This window comes from Netta rufina, assembly GCF_964035555.1.
Source record: "Netta rufina genome assembly, chromosome: 13".
Classification (NCBI taxonomy): domain Eukaryota; kingdom Metazoa; phylum Chordata; class Aves; order Anseriformes; family Anatidae; genus Netta; species Netta rufina.
In genome coordinates this window covers 1,213,157-1,231,548 of record NC_140136.1, presented here as the reverse complement: position 1 = coordinate 1,231,548, position 18,392 = coordinate 1,213,157, and the positions used below count along the sequence as shown (strand labels likewise).

Sequence of the window (18,392 nt, the reverse complement as noted above, 5' to 3'; positions counted from 1 at the left end):
CGGCAGCGCCCCTCCCCTTCCCCCGACCTCCCCAAGATGGCGGCGGGGAGCCGCGCGCCCCTCCCTTCCCCGGCACGGCGGCCCCAAGATGGCGGGCGGCGGGGAGCCGGCCCCGGGGCGGGTGCTGGAGGCGCTGGAGCTGCTGCTGGGGCAGCCCGCGGGGCCCGGTGAGCGGGGCGGCGCGGCCGGGCCCGGCCCGGAGGGCGCCCTGCGGCTGGAGACGGTGCTCAGCAACGCGGCGGAGCTGAACGAGAGGCTGCGGCGAGAGCCGGGCTGGGCGGCGCTGCGCGGCCTCCGCTCCGCCGTGCTGGCCCGGGCACCGGAGCTGGCGGCCGGGGCGGAGGAGGGCGAAGGCGAACCGGGCTGGGCCGCCGCCTGCGCGGTGCTGGCGCTGCTGCTGTGCCTCAAGGAGCGGCTGCTGGCGCTGGCCGCCCTCCCCGCCGCCCCCGCCGCCGTGCCCGGTGCCCCGCCGCCGCCCGCCGCCGATACACTGAGCGCCGCGCAGGGCCGGGCGCTGCGGAGGGCGCTGGGGGCCGCCGTGGGGCTGGGGCTGGCGCCCTACCTGCCCCCGGGTGTGGGGCAGCGCCCCGGGCCGCCCCTGCCTCCGCCACCCCCGGGGGTGACCCGTGGGGCCCGGCTCCGTGCCGCCACCGGAGCCCTGGTGGAGCTGTGCCAGCACCCTGCGCTGGGCGGCCCGCTGCTCGCGCACCACCTCGGCCTCCTCCTCGCCGGGCTCTGCCTGCTGGGACACGGCCCCGCTGCCCACAATGAGGTCGGTGGGCTTGAGCCTCGCGCTCCCCTACGCCTGTCCTGATGCTTCGGTGCTGCCTCGTGGGGTGGCCGGTGCAGGGGGTGCCCTCGGAGCACCCGTTCAGCTGCCCTCTGTGGTGGCTGGTGCTGAGCCACGTCGGTCTGAGTGTGAAATAAGAGGTTAAAGCATTGTATATATACAGTCTGGGAAGGAGGGCTCGAGGGGCACCAGCACCACGCCGCCGGCAGCACCGTGCCACAGGGAGCTGGGTGCCAGCCCGTGTGTGGGTGCAGCACCCCCGGCCGGGCTGCCCTCACCACCTCAGGGCTTGTTTTTTCCAGGGCCTTTCGGAAGCGGAGCGAGCACAGAGCCGGGAGGCCCTGCAGCACATCCTGGACCGTGTCTACCAGCCCCTGGCAGTGCGGGAGCTGCTCGTCCTGCAGGGCGGCCCCAAGCAGGTACTGGCTGCAGCGGAACCGTCCCGATGCGGGGCAGCCACGGATCCCGCGTCCCAGCAGGAATACGATGGCCCAGCAAAGCACCTGCTGTCCCCTGGGCTGCCTGTTTGCATGGCATGGAGGGTCAGCACGCAGTCTGCAGGGTGATGTGCTGCTGCCTCAGCACCGGCTGCTGTTCATGGTCTGTTCAAAGGCTGCCTCACGGCGGTGGGGAGAAGGAAATGGGAAATAGGTGCTGTGCTGTCTGCAGAGGCGGCTGCTGGATTGCACTCAGAGCAGCCTGTGGCACATCCTCTATCCTCTGGCTGGGACTGAAGGCGATTCCTGGGCAGGCAGAATCTGCCATCCTATGTGCAAGTGCTGCAGAGGTGCTGCATGAGGAGCTCACGGGGGTCAGCACCCTCAGTAGATGCTGTGGCTCACCCCAAAGCCAGGGTTTCCTGGTCAGACCAGAGTCAAGCTAATGTCCTGCTGCAGTGTGACATTGCCAGCCTTGCTCCATGTGTCCTACCTAGCGAGTGCACACATTCAAATTGCTCAATTTGTGGATTTGCAGCCTCTGAACAGCGTTGCTGTTTGTACCTGTGCCTGTGCAGTGCTCTGCTTGAGCCCTGGTGCTGCCTCCCCACTACTACGCTGTGTCTAGTGCAGCAGGAGTCACCACTGCTGTCCCCTTACGTGCATTAAGTCTGGCTTGTCCCCTGAGCTGCCCCTTGCCCCATTTCAGTAATGAGACGGTCAGAGCTGCTGCCTGACCCTGGGAGACTTTAATTAAAGGAGGGAAGCTCTGCATGAGAGGATGTTCCCGGCAAGGTTAGTCTCTCATTAAACCCTAATTTGCTTTGTGCCACTGGATGAAGTGATTTAAAACGTTTCTGTGTCCTCTGCTCCTATCTGGTCTCCAGTCCTCCAGGGCAGGGTGCAGGCCTGTTAGCGAGGGTTTGCCGGGAGCGTGCACTGGGGAGAATACCCTACTTAGCCTGCTCCTTTGTTTCCTTTCAGAGTCGTCCCTCTCCTGGGGAAGAAACAAAGCCAGCGCTTGTACGGGCTCCAGCATGGCTGCGGCGCCTTTGTGGCCAGCTGCTCTCAGAAAGGCTGATGAGACCCAGCGGGGTTCAGGCTGTGGTTCGGGGCATCATGGAGGGAACCGGCGGTGAGTAGGGTGCTTGGGCGCTGCGGTTGGTTTCCAGGGTTGCAGATTAAAAGAGGCTGTGATGATGTGTCTGAGACGTTTCATCCCATGGGAAGCCCAGAAAACCTCGCACCAGTCGAGCCCTGAAATGGGGAACGCTTTTGTTAGGCTAAGCTGACTTCTGTAACGCTCACGCAGGTTTTGCTTCTGAGTAAGGCAAGGCTGTTGGACTCCTGAAACGTGAACACCTTTAGCTTGGGGTATGCCATCCATTTTTAGGGATGAGAGCAGGGGTAACTCTCCAGCCAGCTTTTAGCATCACGGCCCCTTGTGCTGGTTGGGTTTTGGTGCAGCAGTGCTCGGTGTTAGGCTGTTGGCAGCCGCAGTGGAGTGGGCCCCCTGCTCTGTTTCCTGCCAGTTGGGTTAAGCATTAAGCATTGCTCTTTAAAAGATGAATCCCACAGCACCAAAGCCTCTTCCAGCCAGTGCAACCTGAAGGCAGCATCCAAGCATAGCTTCCCTCCACTTTCTGGCTTGCACACCTATTTATAGGCGTTGTTTTCTAGTGCCAAAGGCCTTGGATAATATTTTTCCCTTTCCTTCATTAAGCCCAGGCATTTTCTGAAAGATGATTGGTTTAAGGAGATTAATAAAAGCTAAAAATCTAAAAATCCATTATTATTTTTTTTTTCCAGACACAATGGGTTCAGCCAAAAATGTCCCTGCTGTTTTCTGTCTGGCTGAGCTCTTTCTTTTCCTCTTTCTGTGCGTGGAGCAGGTGGCACCGATGCTGAAGCAGCAGCTGTGGACTGGAGAAAATGTGATGCGGTTGCAAAGATCCTGGCTTCCTGCCCTCAGCAGTGCCTTTCCCTCGAGGACTACTACAAACGTGTGTGCCCTCAGGTGGGTGCTTCCCTCCTCCCTCCCCACGGCATGCTGGCTCTGCCTGCAAATGTGAAAATGGGAGCACTCTTAGGTTCCCAGCTTGGCAAGCGTCTGCTGTCGATACCACCTGCACGTTGCCTTGCTTGAGGCTGCCCCAGTGTGGAGATGAGTTTTCCTGCAGCTCTGTCAGTGGGATGTGCTCCCACCACGCTCTTGAATTTTCTGTATTTTATTGAAATGCTGAGCAACGCTTCCTGGCCACGAGGCCACTCGCTTTAAGGAGCTTTGTGCTGGGGGGCTCTGGCTCCCAGCCTTCAGCGGTGGGCATGGTGCAGGGTCAGTGCCCAGAAACACCTCCTGCCTTACCTCGTGCACGAGACAGAGCTGCTCCTCTGCCCGGCCTGTTGTGCCCAGTGTCCTGTAAAGCAGCACCACGGAGGCTCCTCCGCTGTTGGCTGCGAGGAGTCATTTGCAAAGCTTTGTTCTGCTATCACGGACTTTTCCTTCCAGATTCTGGGCTTACTGCACATCCAGGACAAGCTGACAGCACGCCAGTTCCAGAGAGTGGCCACCACAACGCTGCTCACCATGGCGAAAGAGCACCCTCAGCTGGCAGAGAAATACCTGCTCCAGCCTCTGCTGGCACCGCTCCTCCGCTGCTCGGACGCAGCAGGTAATGGCAGGCGAGGCACTGTGTCGAGCCCCGGGGTGAGGAAGGGTCTGATTCCTCTTTCCAGTGGTCTTTGTCTTCCCACCAGAATTTTCCCATGTTGGTGATTTGGCTGCTGAGGGTGCCAGCGCAAAGCTGCTGGTTGTGGATCCGTCTGTGTGCGGATGTGCACCATGTTTGTTAGCATTAAGGCAAATTAGTGTTAGAGTCAAGTAGTGGGGCTTCTGCCGTCCCCTCTGGGAGCCTCTCCCAGTCTGACAGTCCTGTGCTGGGCTCCTGGATGGGAGCCATCGGTTCCCCACACCGACCGAGCAGCTCTCCAGGGAGCAATCCCTCAGAAACTCGTGGTCTGCTTTGATTTGCTTGGAGCCTTGCAGAGGTTCCACCACTTCGGGGATATTTCCCACAGCTAACAAGGGCTCGGTGGTTCCCATGCTGCCCTTGTGGGGGAAAGCCAGAGGGCTCTCCGTGGGCTTTTTGGTGCTGGGCATGAAGGGTTGCCATTTTGCTGAAGCCTCCTCGGTGCCCGGAGGTGCTGATATTTCTCCTCTTTGTTTTCAGAGATAGCAGCGGAAGATTTGTCAGCAGGGACGGTGCTGGTGACGGAGGCAGAGCTCAGCAGCTGTGTGGAAGATGTGCTCAAGGTAGAGTGTCTGTTGTGGTGTGTGAGGAGGTGAGGACACTGCTCTGGGAAAGAGCTGGTTTGAGACTTCCTCAGCAGTTCAGTGTGTGTGTGTGTGTTTTAGGCCACGACAAAAGCAGCCTCTCAGGCAATTGTGGTGCTGCAGCAAGGCCTCGAATTGCTCTGAGTAACCTTGAACAAAGCACTGTGCTGGAGGGAGTGCAGCTCCTTGATGGATACCAGAGGCACTGCCTTAACCCTTTCAAACATTCTCACCTGAAAATGTTCTACAGAGTGGCACTGAGCCCTTGCTGGTTGTTTTTCCCCACGTCTTGCTGGTGTGGCGATGAAAGTAAGGAGAGAGTCGGAGCAGTGGGCTGGGGGCCAGGATTCCCCATGGTGCTGTCACATTCTCTTCCTCCTTGAGCTGCAGCAAGAATTTCTGAGCACTGCCAGCATTGACTGCTTCCTGCAGGGTAGCTGTGCTGTCAGAACAGCCTCAGGACCCGGGCTGGGGTTGCAGACCAGGTAACATTAGAGCAGGTGGAGTGACACACAGGAGGTGCTGCTGGCCTGGCACATGTTGCTTTGGGTGATCAGTCCCTGTCAAAAATAGCATTTCTCTCCTGTCAGCCTCCATCAGAGACATGCAGATGATCAGGGGGAAGCAAAGACCCCAGGGAGTTCTGTGAGGGCTGAGTTTTCAGAGGATGCCCGAGGTCTCCTCCCAGGCTGTCGCTGGTTCACCCTCCTCTTAGTGCCTCCGTGCCTCAGTTTCCTGGCTGTGAAACACGCATCGTGGGGCTGATTTACCTGCGGGAGGGAGAGCCTGCTGCCCTCTGCTGCTGCTCAGCAGTACCTTCATGCCTCCCGAGGGCTGCAGAGGGCAGCCTGAGCCCGAGTCTGAAGGGAAGCAGCTGGAGCTGGGAGCTTTCCTGCAGCTCCCGCAGTACGTGGTTGAGGGAATTACGGTGCACCCAGCCCCCTTGGACGAGCTAAAATCATGAGGTTAAGTAAAGGAAAACGAGTAGCCTGTTTTGCAGGGACCTTTCTGAGCCTAACCTCGTGACACGTGGATTTCCGTGTGCGTGATGTTAATTTTAAAACCTGTGGGTGGGTAATCCCTCAGCAGCAGGTGCTGGGTGTCCAGCAGTTGCTGATCTGCCCCCAGGAGCTGCTCATGGGACAGGACACAGCCTGGAGGAGCTGGTCAGACTTCAGGGCAGTGAGGCAGGAGAGGCTGCAGGAGCTCAGCACCTTTCCTGCCTGGCATCCAGACCCCAGTTGGGTTCAGGGGCATGGAGAGGGTTCAGCAAAATGGGCAGAAACCCAGTTCTTGGAGAAAGGCTGCAGCCTGGTTGTGTGAGTAACCCACCTTCTGTGTACAACTCACCTTCTGAGGACATCTTGTGGGCAGGACAATGCATGTTTAGAGTCTGGAGCTCCTTCCAGCAAGGATTTTTGTCCTAGTGGTGTAGGCAGGGAGCCTTTCCACCCCTGTGGATCAGTCTGTTCCCCACTGGAAAATGCCCCTGCTCTTGTAGGACTCCTTTGCAGCGGGGTGCTTAGCAGTGCAGGGCTTGGCTCTGGCACTGGAGGGGGAGGTGGGGTCCGTGCTTGTGCTCCCCGTGAGGGAACAGGGCTGTTGTGTGGGGCCTCTCTTCTGAAACCTTCCCTTGTGCCTCGTTTTCCCACCAGTATCACCAGTACCACGCTGCAGGCTTCACCCCTGCCTGGTAGCAGCCGAGCTTTCTGTTGTGTCCCAGCCAAGGAGGACATCTCAAGCCCAGGAATTCAGCTTCAAGAAGCTGGTGACTGGCTTCCTGGCATGCCCCTAGGCAGCCTAAGCTCTTAAATGCTGTGATTGTTGTAGTATTTTGCGTACTAATGATCTGTTGCAACTAGCTGGCAGGCAGAGACCAGTCTGGAGGGCTGCTCTGTGGCTGCTGCGCACAATGGGAATGCTGCAGGAGTTTGGGGCGGATCCCGCCCTAATGGCACAGCGCTCGGGGCCTGACAGCAGCCAGATTAGGGACGGAGACTCCAGCCTGCCATTTGTGGGGTTTTCTTGCCTAGCAAGTGTCATTTGATGCTGAGTGGGAAACCATCCTTGGGGCTTCATCAGGGAGGCTTTGTGTACAAAAGGTTCTGGTTAGGAAGAACGGCTCCACGGGGATTAGAGCAAGCAAAACATCGGTTTGCATCAATGCAGCAGGCCAAGACACTGTCAAGAAGATCTTCCTGGGGCTCCTACCTGGCTGTCACCCTGCCTCTGGCAGGCAAAAGCTCCTTTGCTTTGTCCCGAGGGCACTTGTAGCCCTTGGAGCAGGGACTTGCTTGCCATGTGGGCAGGTCGGAGGTGTGGGGAGCATCCCAGTTTGAAGGAACAGCAGCTTCTGGGCAGATCATTCACCAGCCTACACAGCTAGAAGTCCTTTGGAGAACTTGTCTGTTTTTTCCCCTTTTCTTTAAGCTAAAACCTATGGAAGGAGATGGACTCTGGAAACAAAAATAATCAAGGACCTAAACATAACAAACCCTGAGTCCAGCCAGACAAAGCTCCGTATTTATCCGTTTCCTAAACCAAACTTTCCCATTATGGCTTTCACTGTAAGTGTCTTACCTGGCTTTTAGATTTGGACAATTTCTTTAAAAGGATTCAAAAGGAAGCCTGATGTCATAAGACTTCTGTGCTCCGTGGGCAGTGGCAGGGCTTGGTTACAGTGCCCTGGTAATAGTAGCTGGAGTGGGTAGAGGGTGCTGGCTCTGAGGAAGGGCTGCTTGGGGCAGAGGACAGGAACAGGGTCCTGCAGCCTCCTCAAAGCCAGGTCAGCTCAGCACACATCTGCCCTGCTAGGGACTGATCTGCCTATTTAGGATTTGGCTTTGAATGCAATTTCCATACAGATTTGCTAATTTAGCGGTGCGTAATGCGTCTCTCTGTATCTTCAGACCTTACCCCCCAGCAGCAGACTTCCCAAGCAGCTCGCTGCAGTGTTCCTGTAGCTTGGAGCCCTGCTGTGGTTAAGCAAATGCTGGGAGAAAGGTGGTGCTGACGGCTGCTTTTAACACAGAACGTGGCATAATCGGGGAGATCAGGCTCCAGGCTGAAAGGAGCAGAGGCTGTAAATGCTCTGCCAGCCTCTCTGGTGGCAGCTGTCCTGCGTGCACGCACCTTCTGGCCTCCCTCGGCCTTCCCTCTGCTCCACGCAGGTGTTTGACTCTTCTCCATGTGCCCTTCTCTCTCTGTAGGTGTACGTGGTTGGAAATGACAGCTCCAGCCTGCTGCTGGGATCCCTGCAGTCAGTCCTGGGAGTGGTTTTCTGCCTCTATTCCTTCGCCAAGCAGAATGTGTCATACTTACGGTAAGGAAGGACTGCACTGCTTCTTCTGGGGTTTTGTTTCTCTGCGCTGCCTGGCTCCAAAGCACATGCTTTACATGGACATGCAGAGAAGACCAATTTTCTTACCCTGAAGAGCTCATTAAAAGCAGGCAGCAACCACAGGCATAGGCCAGGTACGTGACCTTACTGCCTGACCTGTGCACAGGGAAGCAGTTCCCTCCTTAGTTTGTGTCAGGAGGATTAGAAATGGTAAAAAGCCGCAGCTGGAGCTCTGACTGAAGAAAAAGATAATCTTTTCCCTGTCTGGGATCATTTTTCGGGTGTGTGCACAACCTGCCTCTCAGCAGCTGTTTCTTGCACTGCACGCAGCTCCCCCACAACTGACACGGTGCTGAGCATGACGTGCATCAGTCGTGGTGGCAGTGACAGCAGTGACCAGGTGTGACTGTCCTCTCCCCATTCTCCTCCCAGGCTTTCCCTGGGCTGCCCTGAGTTTGGGCCAGCCTAGTATGTACGTACGCTCCCGGTGGGTTTATACTAATGCCTTGGTGTTACTGGCACGTGGGTACTGGAGGTTTCCCCTAAAAGGGCTGTGCTATTATTAACGACTTGGTGAATCACTTCAAGGAGTAGCGAGCACTGGGGCACGTTCTTAGAACACGCCAAGTTAACACTGCTGCTGAGTGAGCGCAGTCACTGCTAGCTGCTCTCTTGACACAGGAATTTGGCAGGGGTAACAAAAACCACAGCTGCCTGGAAGTGTTCAGGTTCCCAGACCCCTGGCACAGCACCGCTGCTCGATCTCATTAACCTGCTTTGTTCCTTGGCAGGGCTTTCCGTGCCACCTTTCGGTGCTCCCCGTCTCCTTCCTCTTTCTTGGCACGGCCGGCAGCTCTGTGCTTTGTCAGATGGGCACGAAGCGGCAGGCGCTGCGTGCTGAGGCTGCGTGCAAGTGGCTGTCCTTGCACAAACACGCTGCTCGCTCAGCGCACCGGGCTGCAGTCTTGAAGGACCCAGCTCCTTCCAGCTGTGGCCGCTAGAAGGACAGGCTGTTCTGCTCAGCTCCTTCTGACCTGACACAAATGCCTTCAGCTAGCCCGAGCTCTCAGCCCAGAGCATCCCAGAGTGTCCGTGGTGACTGCAGAGCATCCGTGCCTTGCCCCTCTCCTTGGGCCGCGCTGTCACGCTGCGGCACTGCGCACAGGGCTCCAGCGGGCAGAGCAAGGTCACTGTTGATGTCTCTCTCTCTCTCTCTCCTGCCAGCTCCCCGTGCCAGGAGGTCCTGCTGTGGTTCCTGGAGAAGTCGGAGAGGGAGACGTCGCTGTCCGTGCTGGAGGGCTGTGCGGGGCTGGAGGGCAGCGTGCGCCGCCTCCACCCGCGGTGCTGCTTCCGCGTGGGCAGCGAGGGAGGCGCCGTGGTTGCGGTGGAGGAGCCCATCAGGTGAGAGCTGCTGGAGCACTGCGGGCACGGGGGCAGCCCCCAGGCATCACCCCCAGTGCCTGGGGCCCTTCGTGGTGAGCTGGCGATGCTGTCCCTGCCTGTCTTGTCCCCCAGGCAGCTGGGTGGCTGAGTGGTGTGCACTGGGGCAGTGGTGCCTCCACGCTGCCTCTGGGCTCCCCATCTGTAGTGCAGAGCTTTCGGCCCTGAAAACCAGCACGCTGTGAGCATTGCATGCCCTGCGTGTCCTGAGTCCCAGGACTGGCCTCTGGGGTGTCTGGGGACAGGACACGCGCCGCCAGTCCCAGTGCTCCCCGAGTGCAGCTTCCACCTCCAGCCAGGGGCTCTATTGGCTGACCATGACTGCGTGGAGCGGGTGGAATCCCTCGGGCACAGGTGGCACCGTTGCAGCAAGGACTTGGCGGTGCCAAAGTAGCCGAGCCAGGCACTGAACCCCCCTCCTGCTCTTGCAGATGGCCTCTGCAAGTAGAGGCAGTGCGTGGCCCTGTGGGAAATAAACTGCAGCCATTAGACTCCAGCCGTGCAACCTAGCGCTGTTCAGCAGCAAGGTTTTTGGTTTAAAGAGAGGCAGCTACGTTATTTGGCACGTCACGAGCACAGCCCAGCACTGTCCAGCAGGCAGAGCACACGGCTCCTGCCCAGCAGGGAGCTCTGCATGGGTGCGTCGGGAGCTGCGGGCACCCATTTCCTTCCCAGCGTAACAAAACCCCGTACAAATACCCTCATTCTGGTTTCATTTCAATCTGTTCCTGACCTGAATTAGAAGAAGGTCTGCCCTGGGGTTTGCACTGGTTAAACTGAATGTAATTTAAAATTATTCCTTAATGGCCATGCCTCTGCCTCTGTCTGCCCTGCTTTTATGGTTATGACTGCTGCATGAATTAGCTAGTGCTAGGATAGAATGGGTGGACTGAATGTGTGTTTTGTGCTGATGGTTTCTGTTAGTTCTTTCTTAAACGAATGCAGGTTAATTAATAAGCTGACTGCTTGATCATGTAGACCAAATTAACTGAGCAATAGCTTGGCTCAGCTGCCTCCGGGCTCCTGTGTTCTGGCTGTGCTCTGCAGGCTGGTGCTGGGAGCCGGGAGCCAGCCCCCTGCAGAGCCCTGAAACCCTGGGGTCTGCCTGGGGAGAGGGGCTGGGGTGATGGGACCCTCTGGGTGCCCCTTGGGGTGGTGTCTGCAGGACTTGTTCTCCCCACCTCCTGTGACATGACAGACTCAGCTTGCACTGCTGCTGGCTTTCACGAGAACAGAAATCTTAATTTCAGTGTCCGAGCAAATTGCACCTTGAAGTACAAAACCCCTATAAAGTGCCTCTGGTTCCTGCAGGCTGCCGTGTTCAGACAGTGCGTGCTGAATGTTCCCCCTGGCAGAGGGGCAGCAGGAGCCACGGAGCTGCTGCGTGCTGCCGGGCTGGGAGCCAGGGGCCTGGAGAAGCACTGGGGACGAGGGATTTTAGCAGGAGGCAGCAGCAGGATTTCACCTCGCTGCTTGGCTGCTCAGAGCCAGCCCTGGCGAGGCTCCGGGTGTGTTTGTGGTGGTGACACAGTGACTTGTTTCAGCGATGAAGATGAGGCCCTTTACCAGAAGGTTTCCTCGGAGCAGTGCTACGTGGAGAGCTTAGTGGAGCTGCTGTCTCACTGCCAGAAGAGTGGCCTGGCTGGAGACTTCTTCATCCACTGCCTGAAGGTGAGGTCTCTGGGGCACACCGTGGGGATGGTTTTCCTGGGACAGGCAGGTGGCAAAGGGGCCTGGGCATCAGTTGTGTTACTGGGAGCAGCGGGCACAGCGCGGTGGAGCACTCCTGCCACGTGCTGGGCAGGCAGAGGGGAGGTGTGGGCGATGTGGATGTGCTGCACACAGGACTGTCAGCCCGTGGGGAAGGAGGTGGCTCCTGCAGCATCGATAGCGTGGTTCATGGTGACCCTGGAACTGGTTTTGCTGTGCCCAACCAGTGCCTCCCTGTGCTTCCTTTCCGGCAGGCGCTGACACAAGTGGCTGCAGAAGACGAGGCAGAGGTGAGCCCCGGTGCTGCAGCTGGAGGGAGTCTGCTGGAGCTGGAGCAGCACCACGCCAGGCAGGGGAGGAAGCTTCTGGTCCTGCAGCTGGTGGCCACGCTGTGTGAGAGTGTCTCGGACACCGTGTTCACAGACATTGCTCAGGTGGGTCACGGCAGGGCCCATGGGGAGCAGCAGCTGGGGTGCTCTTTGCCAGTGGGCCCTAGGTGCACGATTACTAAGAAGCAGCTGGAGAAAACCAGAACGTCCTCAGGAAAAGCAGTTTATTAAGTCAGTCACGAGTGTCTGAAAAAGACACCATCCTGTGCAGTATCAACAGGGCTGGCATAACTGTTCATGCACTCACAGATGTCTTCATGAGTTTGCATCTGCGAAATCTATTAACCACAGTAATTTCAAGGGCTTGTGGAACCTGGTACCAAGCAGGATTGTTAAAATGTGCTGCTTCTGTCCCCCCTGAACCCACACTGCCACAGCACTGAAGGAAATTCCTGTCCTGTCTTCGTTGCACGCTCAGGGCAGTGCTGTGTTCACCGGCCGTTTTGCATGTTTAACTTCCTCATCTTCTTCTTCTTAACTCAGTGACCTGGTTGTGCTAGTTACCTGTGACTTGCTGAACCCAAAGCAGGTCACTTCTTGCGCAGGTTTTCTTATTTTTCCTCTTTGGGACAGTGGCATCTCCTGTGCTGTGCTCTGCAGTGGCAGCGCAGTGACACCAACGGTCACCAGCGGGTCTGGCTCTGCTGCCCGGGTCAAAAAGTCAGGAGTGGGAAATGAGGAAGGAGTTTGAATTTTTGGGTCTAGCGTGTCTGGTGTAAAAAGAAACACACACAAAGAAAAAAAAGGCAGACAAAAAAGCCATTATACTTCAGCCTACAAGTAAACACCAGGGGTCATATTTCAAGGAGCGATCCCTCAGGTTTAAACAAGCATCTGCATAGCTGTGTTTTTAAGCATTTTCTGCAGCCAACGGTTCCTCCAGGGGGTTTGTTCTTGCTGCAGCCACTCTGCAGCGGGTGTGTGTATAACAGGGGTGGAACAAGCAGGAGCTGTCTGCCTGAAGCCTGAGCCAAGGAGTGGCAGCAGCTGAGGACCTCCTCAGTGGCACGATATATTTTATCTGCATTTTCCTGCTCACAGTTGAGTTTTATGAGATTCACCTGATTCCCTTGGTGTTGCAGTACACTCTTCTGCATAAGACAGAGACATCACTCAGAGTTTTATCTTTCAAGCTTTTTATTCCTCGTGGATATTAGTGTTTCTTTAATTTTTGGTATCTGCTATCTGCTGGTTGTTGTGACGTTTCTGTTTTTGCACCAAGTGTAATTTCAACCCATTCAGCTTTTGTGTCACTGTTTTGTGAGAGGAGCTGCTCTGAGCTTGTTTGTACTCTGCATTCTTGCTGTTTAATATCACTTTTTTTTTTCTTGGTCTTAGTAGTCCAGAAAGTACCTGCATCCTTTCTGCAGCCCCTTGGAGCCCGTCTCCTGCTCCCTGCTGCAGTCGGGGGGCGTTTAATGAAGCTGGCAGCAGTCCGCTCGCTTGCCTGCGGTGCCTTGAGTGATGGCAGGAGGCTGGAAGCGTGGGGAGCTGGTGCAATAGGACCTTTTGCTTTGTTTTCCAAAAGAGGAGCTGTTCCAAAGGGTTCCTCTTATTTTGCAACAAGCATGTGAAGTGGCAAGGGCTGCTATTCATTCCTTTCCCACCATGAATGAGTGCCCGGCTCCTGCCACACTCAGTGAGCTGGCCCAGAGCAGCGCTCGCCAGCGCAGTGAGCAGACAAAGGAGCGGAGGGAAAGAAGTATTAATTTCAAGCTCCATTAGAAACACAGGAAGCCTGTGGGATCAAAGATCTTGGTGCCAAGTGTCAAGCAGGCCAGAGCCAGCCGAGCGGGATCGTTACTGGCTTGGAAGAAAAATTCAGAGGAAATGACAAACGGCGGGGTGTGCACGCAGCGAGTGGCCTGTGTCGAGGGTCGGCTGCCCGGGGAGCACGTGGTGCCTGGTCCCTGGCTTTGTCTTCCTGCACTCGGGGACCCCTCTGAGCTGGCACGTCGGGGTAGTTGCTGGGAGTCCTGCAGAGCTCGTCAGCGAAGGGGTTTGGCTGTGAAATGCCCAAATGCGCTCGGTGCCTGCGGGCGTCAGGACGCTGTGCTGGCCTGGGGGGCTCGCAGAGGGGTGCAGGCAGGCCTTGTTTTGTTAGGGGGAAGTTTATCAGAGCTGTGATAATCCCTGCTCAGCTCCATGTCTTGCTGCTGTGCCTGGTGCTGCTGGTGACTTTGGTCCATGACAGCAGTCGGCAGAGTTGATGCTTTCCCAGAGCTGCCAGGTCTTCATCTTCTGCTATTGTCTAATTTCATTTTTTGAGCCCAAACCTTTCTTCAGCACAATCTTGTAGGGACCCTCCGTGTTCCTCCCTGGTTGCCACCGCCCCCTTTGCTCCCTCTGAGCAACATCTTAGCTCTCTGCTTCCCTATGTGCTCCCAATGCGACCTTGCTTGTCCCAGAGCTGCAGGGAGGTGCCGGGGGAACACGTGGGCTCCTCCAGCCCTGCAGCAGGGGCCGGGCTGGCTGCACCTTCCTGGGTCAGCTTTGTCTGCTGTGACTAGAGGGGATGTTAGCTTTGGGTTGGAGGTATTGTGTTTCACAAACACTGCTTTTCTCCCTCGGAGGGGAGGGCTGCAGGGGGGAGAGAAGGGGAGCTCCTGGCTTGGCCACTGCCCCCCCTGCAGCTCAGCTCCCCGGCACCTCCTCGGCTGCTTTGGACAGCAAGGTGCGGGGTTTGCTGCCAGGAACAGCAAATGCCCCAGGGACGGGGATGGGCAGCAGTTCAGGACCTCCATCACCACCACCACATCGTCCTGCACCCTCAGTGCATTCACAGCTGGGCTTCACCGGGGTCCCAGCTGCCCCCCAGCTCCCCAGCAGGGCTTGTGACGGCCGAGGGACCCACAGCAGCTCCTGGTGGGCTGCTCAGGGCATCTCCTTCCCTCCTCCCTCCGTTCCTAACCTCTCTCCCCTCCGCTGGCAGGTGGAGGAGTTCGTGGCCGCCACGCTGCAGCGGGCATGCATCAGCCTGGCACGGGGCCGCGGCGCGGCGGTGGAGGCGCAGACGCTGAGCATGGCCATGGGGCTGGTGGCTGCTGCACTCGGCGGGGCCGTGCAGGTGAGCGGGCACGGGGCGAGCCTCAGGGCCAGGGGGGGCTTCATCGTGGGGCTGGGGGAGGCAGCACCGTCCCTGCAGGGGGACGTCGGGGTCCCTGGGTGTCCCCCAGCCGCGGTGTGTTGGTGTTCGCTTATTGTCTTGTTCCTGGGAGCACAGCCAAGGGCGCCTTCCCCGCGGGGTGCTCGCCAGAGCCCGCTTGATGCAAGGGCCGGGCTCTGCGGCCGTGCTCTCTGGTCCCAGTTCTGTCTCTGGGAAGCGCCGGCCTGCCTGCACACGCGTGTGCTGCTCTGCTTCCCGCTGGCATTCACAAGCCACTTCCTCCTGTTTGTTCTGTCCCTTTAATCGAGCTCTCTTGACAATGCCATGTGTTCCCAATAACAAAGCAGCCAGGCACAGAAGGCTGCACCCTCCCAGCCAGGAGGAGGAGGAGGAGGAGGTGAGGTGGAAACCTCTTTGTGTGCCCTGCAGGCGTGCCCGCGGCTGCTGGGCTGCCCGTGGGATCTGGTGGCTGTCACCGGGCTGGGTGGGCTCCACGTCCTGCTGCCCGGAGGTCCCGAAATCTTCGGGTGCCACCAGCTCACGCAGACGGTGCCGCCTCTGGCAGAAGTGCTTCAGTGCAGAAGGCAGCAGAGAAAAGCTCTGCTAGCTCACAAAATGTTGGCGAATTCATTCATAATCCAAAATCTGCTTCCGAGAAGGCAATGACGGAGCAGCAGTCTCTTTATATACCACACCCTGCACCCTGTACATTCAGGAGCTCCCCCTCCAGAGCGTGCCAAACCTCTCCACGGAGTCTGTACCATTCTTGGAGATCTGTAACAGCAGAACTCGCTCAGTGGCACAGTGTCGGCTAAATGCCACTGGAGAGTGACAATGTGTCCTAGTGCTGTGAAATCACTTCTGGTTACATCACCGAGCAGTCAGTTGCTTCATGCCCAAAGGAAAATTCAGCCATTAATGGGAAAAGATAATTCATTGTGTCTTATGTGCCAAATTCCTAGCATGGGGAAGAGAGACATTTAGTTAAAAAAGAAATAAGTAATAGTGGGGCATGTTCACAGACGAGGAGATAACAGGCAGTGTCCTCCAATTAAAACAGCAGAAACTGCCAGTTCTCATGTAATTAATGACCAGTTCCCATGTAATTAATGACCGTATTGTGGCAGTCGATGTGCAGGAAGAGGAGGTGCAAAGTTCCCCATCAGGTGCCAGCTCGGGGCATTGCTGGGGCTTGTCCCTCGGAGATGCCTTTTCATGCACACGCCTGGGGCTAAATCTGGTGCTCAGCGTGGGGCTGGAGGGGCTGTGCCTGGGGCCGAGCAGTGGGGCTGGGGCTGCTCTCACCTCCACAGTGCCCCAGCACCCCGTGCTCCACTGGTCCTGCATGGAAATAAATGCACAGCCTGGGACCTGGAGCAGCTTCGGGTCCTGGTCCTGGCAGCCCAGCCCCTGCCATGGTGGGCGCAGGGCAGTGTTAATGCCCCCCCTGCCAGGAGAGCCCCTGCTCCCTCTCCTTGTTAATGGAAATCAACAGCACCAGGCTGCAGATTGAATGAAAAAGGCTTCGTGGGGCAGCTGGTGCGGGAAGCAGCAGGAGAGGCTGCAAAGCTGCTTGGTTTTGAATGGCCAAGTGGGTTTTACATAATCATCCAAATGCTCCCCTGAAACCTCTGGGAAAGCTTTGCTTTTCAGGCCTTAGCTGCCCTGAGTTTGCTCCTGGGACCTAGCAATTAAATCCCAAACCCAGGTTAGGGCAGGAGCTGCCCCCACCATGGGATGCAGGTGCCCTGCGGGGTGCTTCCTTTGGGGATCCCGTGGGATCTGGCAGGGCAGCGAGCTCCGTGCTGCTGCCATTCCCACCTGCTCCTACCACACTGGGTTTAACACAGGGATTGGCATCAGGGCTAAGTGCCTCCATCTCTGCAAGGTGCTTGTGGCTCTGGAGTCACGGCCTTCAGGGTGCTCGAGGCCAGAGGCTCTGCACCAGGGCACGAGGAGGTGCCCTTGGGAGGTGCCCTTGGGAGTTCCTGCAGCCCTGGCTGCCTGCCCTGGGCTGCTCCTTTCCCAGCTTCTCCCCTGACACACGCTGCCTGTCCTCAACCCAGAAAGCTCCTGCGTTCCTTTGTGGTGCACAAAGCCTTTTATTTCCCAAATGAGGTCTCCAGGTTGTTGGAGCTCTTCACAATGAGCCTATTGAGGTAGGAGCAGGCAGGGGCAGTGCTGCAACTGATTACATTCGCTGCTAACCTGGCATTTCACTAACCTGGCGTTTCACTTTGCAAGCACTTCGAGCCAGGGCAGAGCACCACAGAGGGGCCCTTACCCTGTTGTGTGCCCCAAGATGTGATGTTCTGCTGGCCTGACTGTGGGGTGCTCAGCAGCAGGGTGCCCTGCAGCAGCTGGTACCACTGGGGCAGCCCTCGGTGTTCCTGCAGTCCTGCTCCTGCCTGCTCTGTGCTCCCTCTACCCCACAGGGACTCGTGGGGTTTTGGCCACCAATGCCATACAGTTCCCCTGCCCTAATCCCAGAGTATTTCTCCTGCTTCTGGCACGAGGGAGCGGCCCCGTGGCAGAGGAAGCCTCCCACTGCTCCTCTCCTCCCCGCAGCTGAAGTCGAGTGACTTTGCCGTCCTGAAGCGCCTGCTGCCCTTGCTGGAGGAGGTGTCCTGCGCCCACCCCGACCCCGTCATCCAGGAGCTGGCCGCGGACCTGCGCATCGCCATCTGCACTCACGGCGCCTTCTCTGCCCAGACGGTTGGCACCGCGGCCGAGACCTTGCTGGGGAAAAAGCTTGGGCCGAGCAGGACAGGAGGGGAGAGCCCCACAGGCCCCCCAGTCACGGCCCCCTGCCAAAGCCCCGGGGCTGGTGGGGCACCCACGCAGCGTGGCCGTGGCTGCGGCCGCCCCGCGGCTCCCAAGGAGGGTGAAGAGCAGAGCGTGCACGAAGAGCCCGGTGCCACGGGTCCTGCTGCAGCCCCAAGCACTGAGAGCCCGGCCCCAGCTCAGCTCCAGGAGCTCCTCTTATCAGCCTACGACCCCCAGGTCCCTGTCCGGGCAGCTGCTGTGCGTGCTCTTTCCAGCCTGATATCGCAGAGGGACCCGGAGGCGCTGCAGATGCAAGAAAAAATCCTCCAGGTACAGGGCCCCGTGCTGCCACCGTCCCTGTGACAATGGTGTGAGGCAGTGCCCCTCTCGTGTCCTCAGAAACTGCTGGTAACGAGCCCCTCTCTTCATCCTTACAGGTTTTCCTAGAAAATGTGCAGCACGAGGACTCCTTTGTGTACCTGTCTGCCATCCAAGGTGAGCGGTGCCTGACCTGACGGCTGCACGGTCCCGGGCCCTGCAGGGTGCTGTGCCCTCGAGCCCCGCTGTCAGCAGCGATGCTCCTGCCTGCAAACTGGCCTGCCATGCAGCCCGTGGTCTTTGTGGGGGCTTAGGGAGTGCCACCCCCGTACGGTGCATTCCCCACGGCCTTAGAGCATCCCAGGAGCGTCCCTGGGAGCAGCCAGATGGAGCTTGGCAGCTCAGGATGTGCCTCGAGCCAGCGCCTGGGCCGTGCTCCTCGTTCCTCGGGCTGGTGAGCGTTGTCTCCTGGGCCTCGTCGAGCTGAAGCTCTCCTTGTGCTTACTCAATGGGTAATTAGTTGATTTACTGCCTGATTTAACTGCTAATGCGCACAGCCCACAAGCGTGCAGCCCCGGCGCGGAGGCGAGGGTGCCCTGCGTGGGTTCACAGCTGGGGGCTGTCCCCCAGGCAGTGACACTGGGAGCTGGTCACCGTCCCTGCCCCGACCTCCTGGGGGCTGTGCTGATGTGGGGCGAGCCAGCCCCCTAACCCTGCTCCTGCACAGCCCCCTGTGTGGTCCCTTGGGAAAGTGGAGCAAAA

General features: G+C 58.0%; 1 protein-coding gene across 1 annotated transcript in view; it reads left to right on the top strand.

The window, feature by feature from the left end:
• Positions 1 to 21: 21 nt before the first annotated feature.
• TANGO6 (transport and golgi organization 6 homolog) overlaps positions 22 to 18,392 on the top strand; it is a 30,154-nt gene continuing 11,783 nt past the window's right edge. Inside the window, 14 exon segments of the mRNA XM_084294598.1 lie at positions 22 to 74; positions 76 to 772; positions 1,093 to 1,209; positions 2,212 to 2,362; positions 3,120 to 3,244; positions 3,737 to 3,899; positions 4,458 to 4,540; positions 7,771 to 7,883; positions 9,126 to 9,302; positions 10,886 to 11,012; positions 11,306 to 11,485; positions 14,373 to 14,507; positions 17,115 to 17,642; positions 17,750 to 17,807. Coding sequence (XP_084150724.1) covers positions 37 to 74; positions 76 to 772; positions 1,093 to 1,209; positions 2,212 to 2,362; positions 3,120 to 3,244; positions 3,737 to 3,899; positions 4,458 to 4,540; positions 7,771 to 7,883; positions 9,126 to 9,302; positions 10,886 to 11,012; positions 11,306 to 11,485; positions 14,373 to 14,507; positions 17,115 to 17,642; positions 17,750 to 17,807 — 2,692 coding nt within the window. The 5' untranslated portion in view covers positions 22 to 36.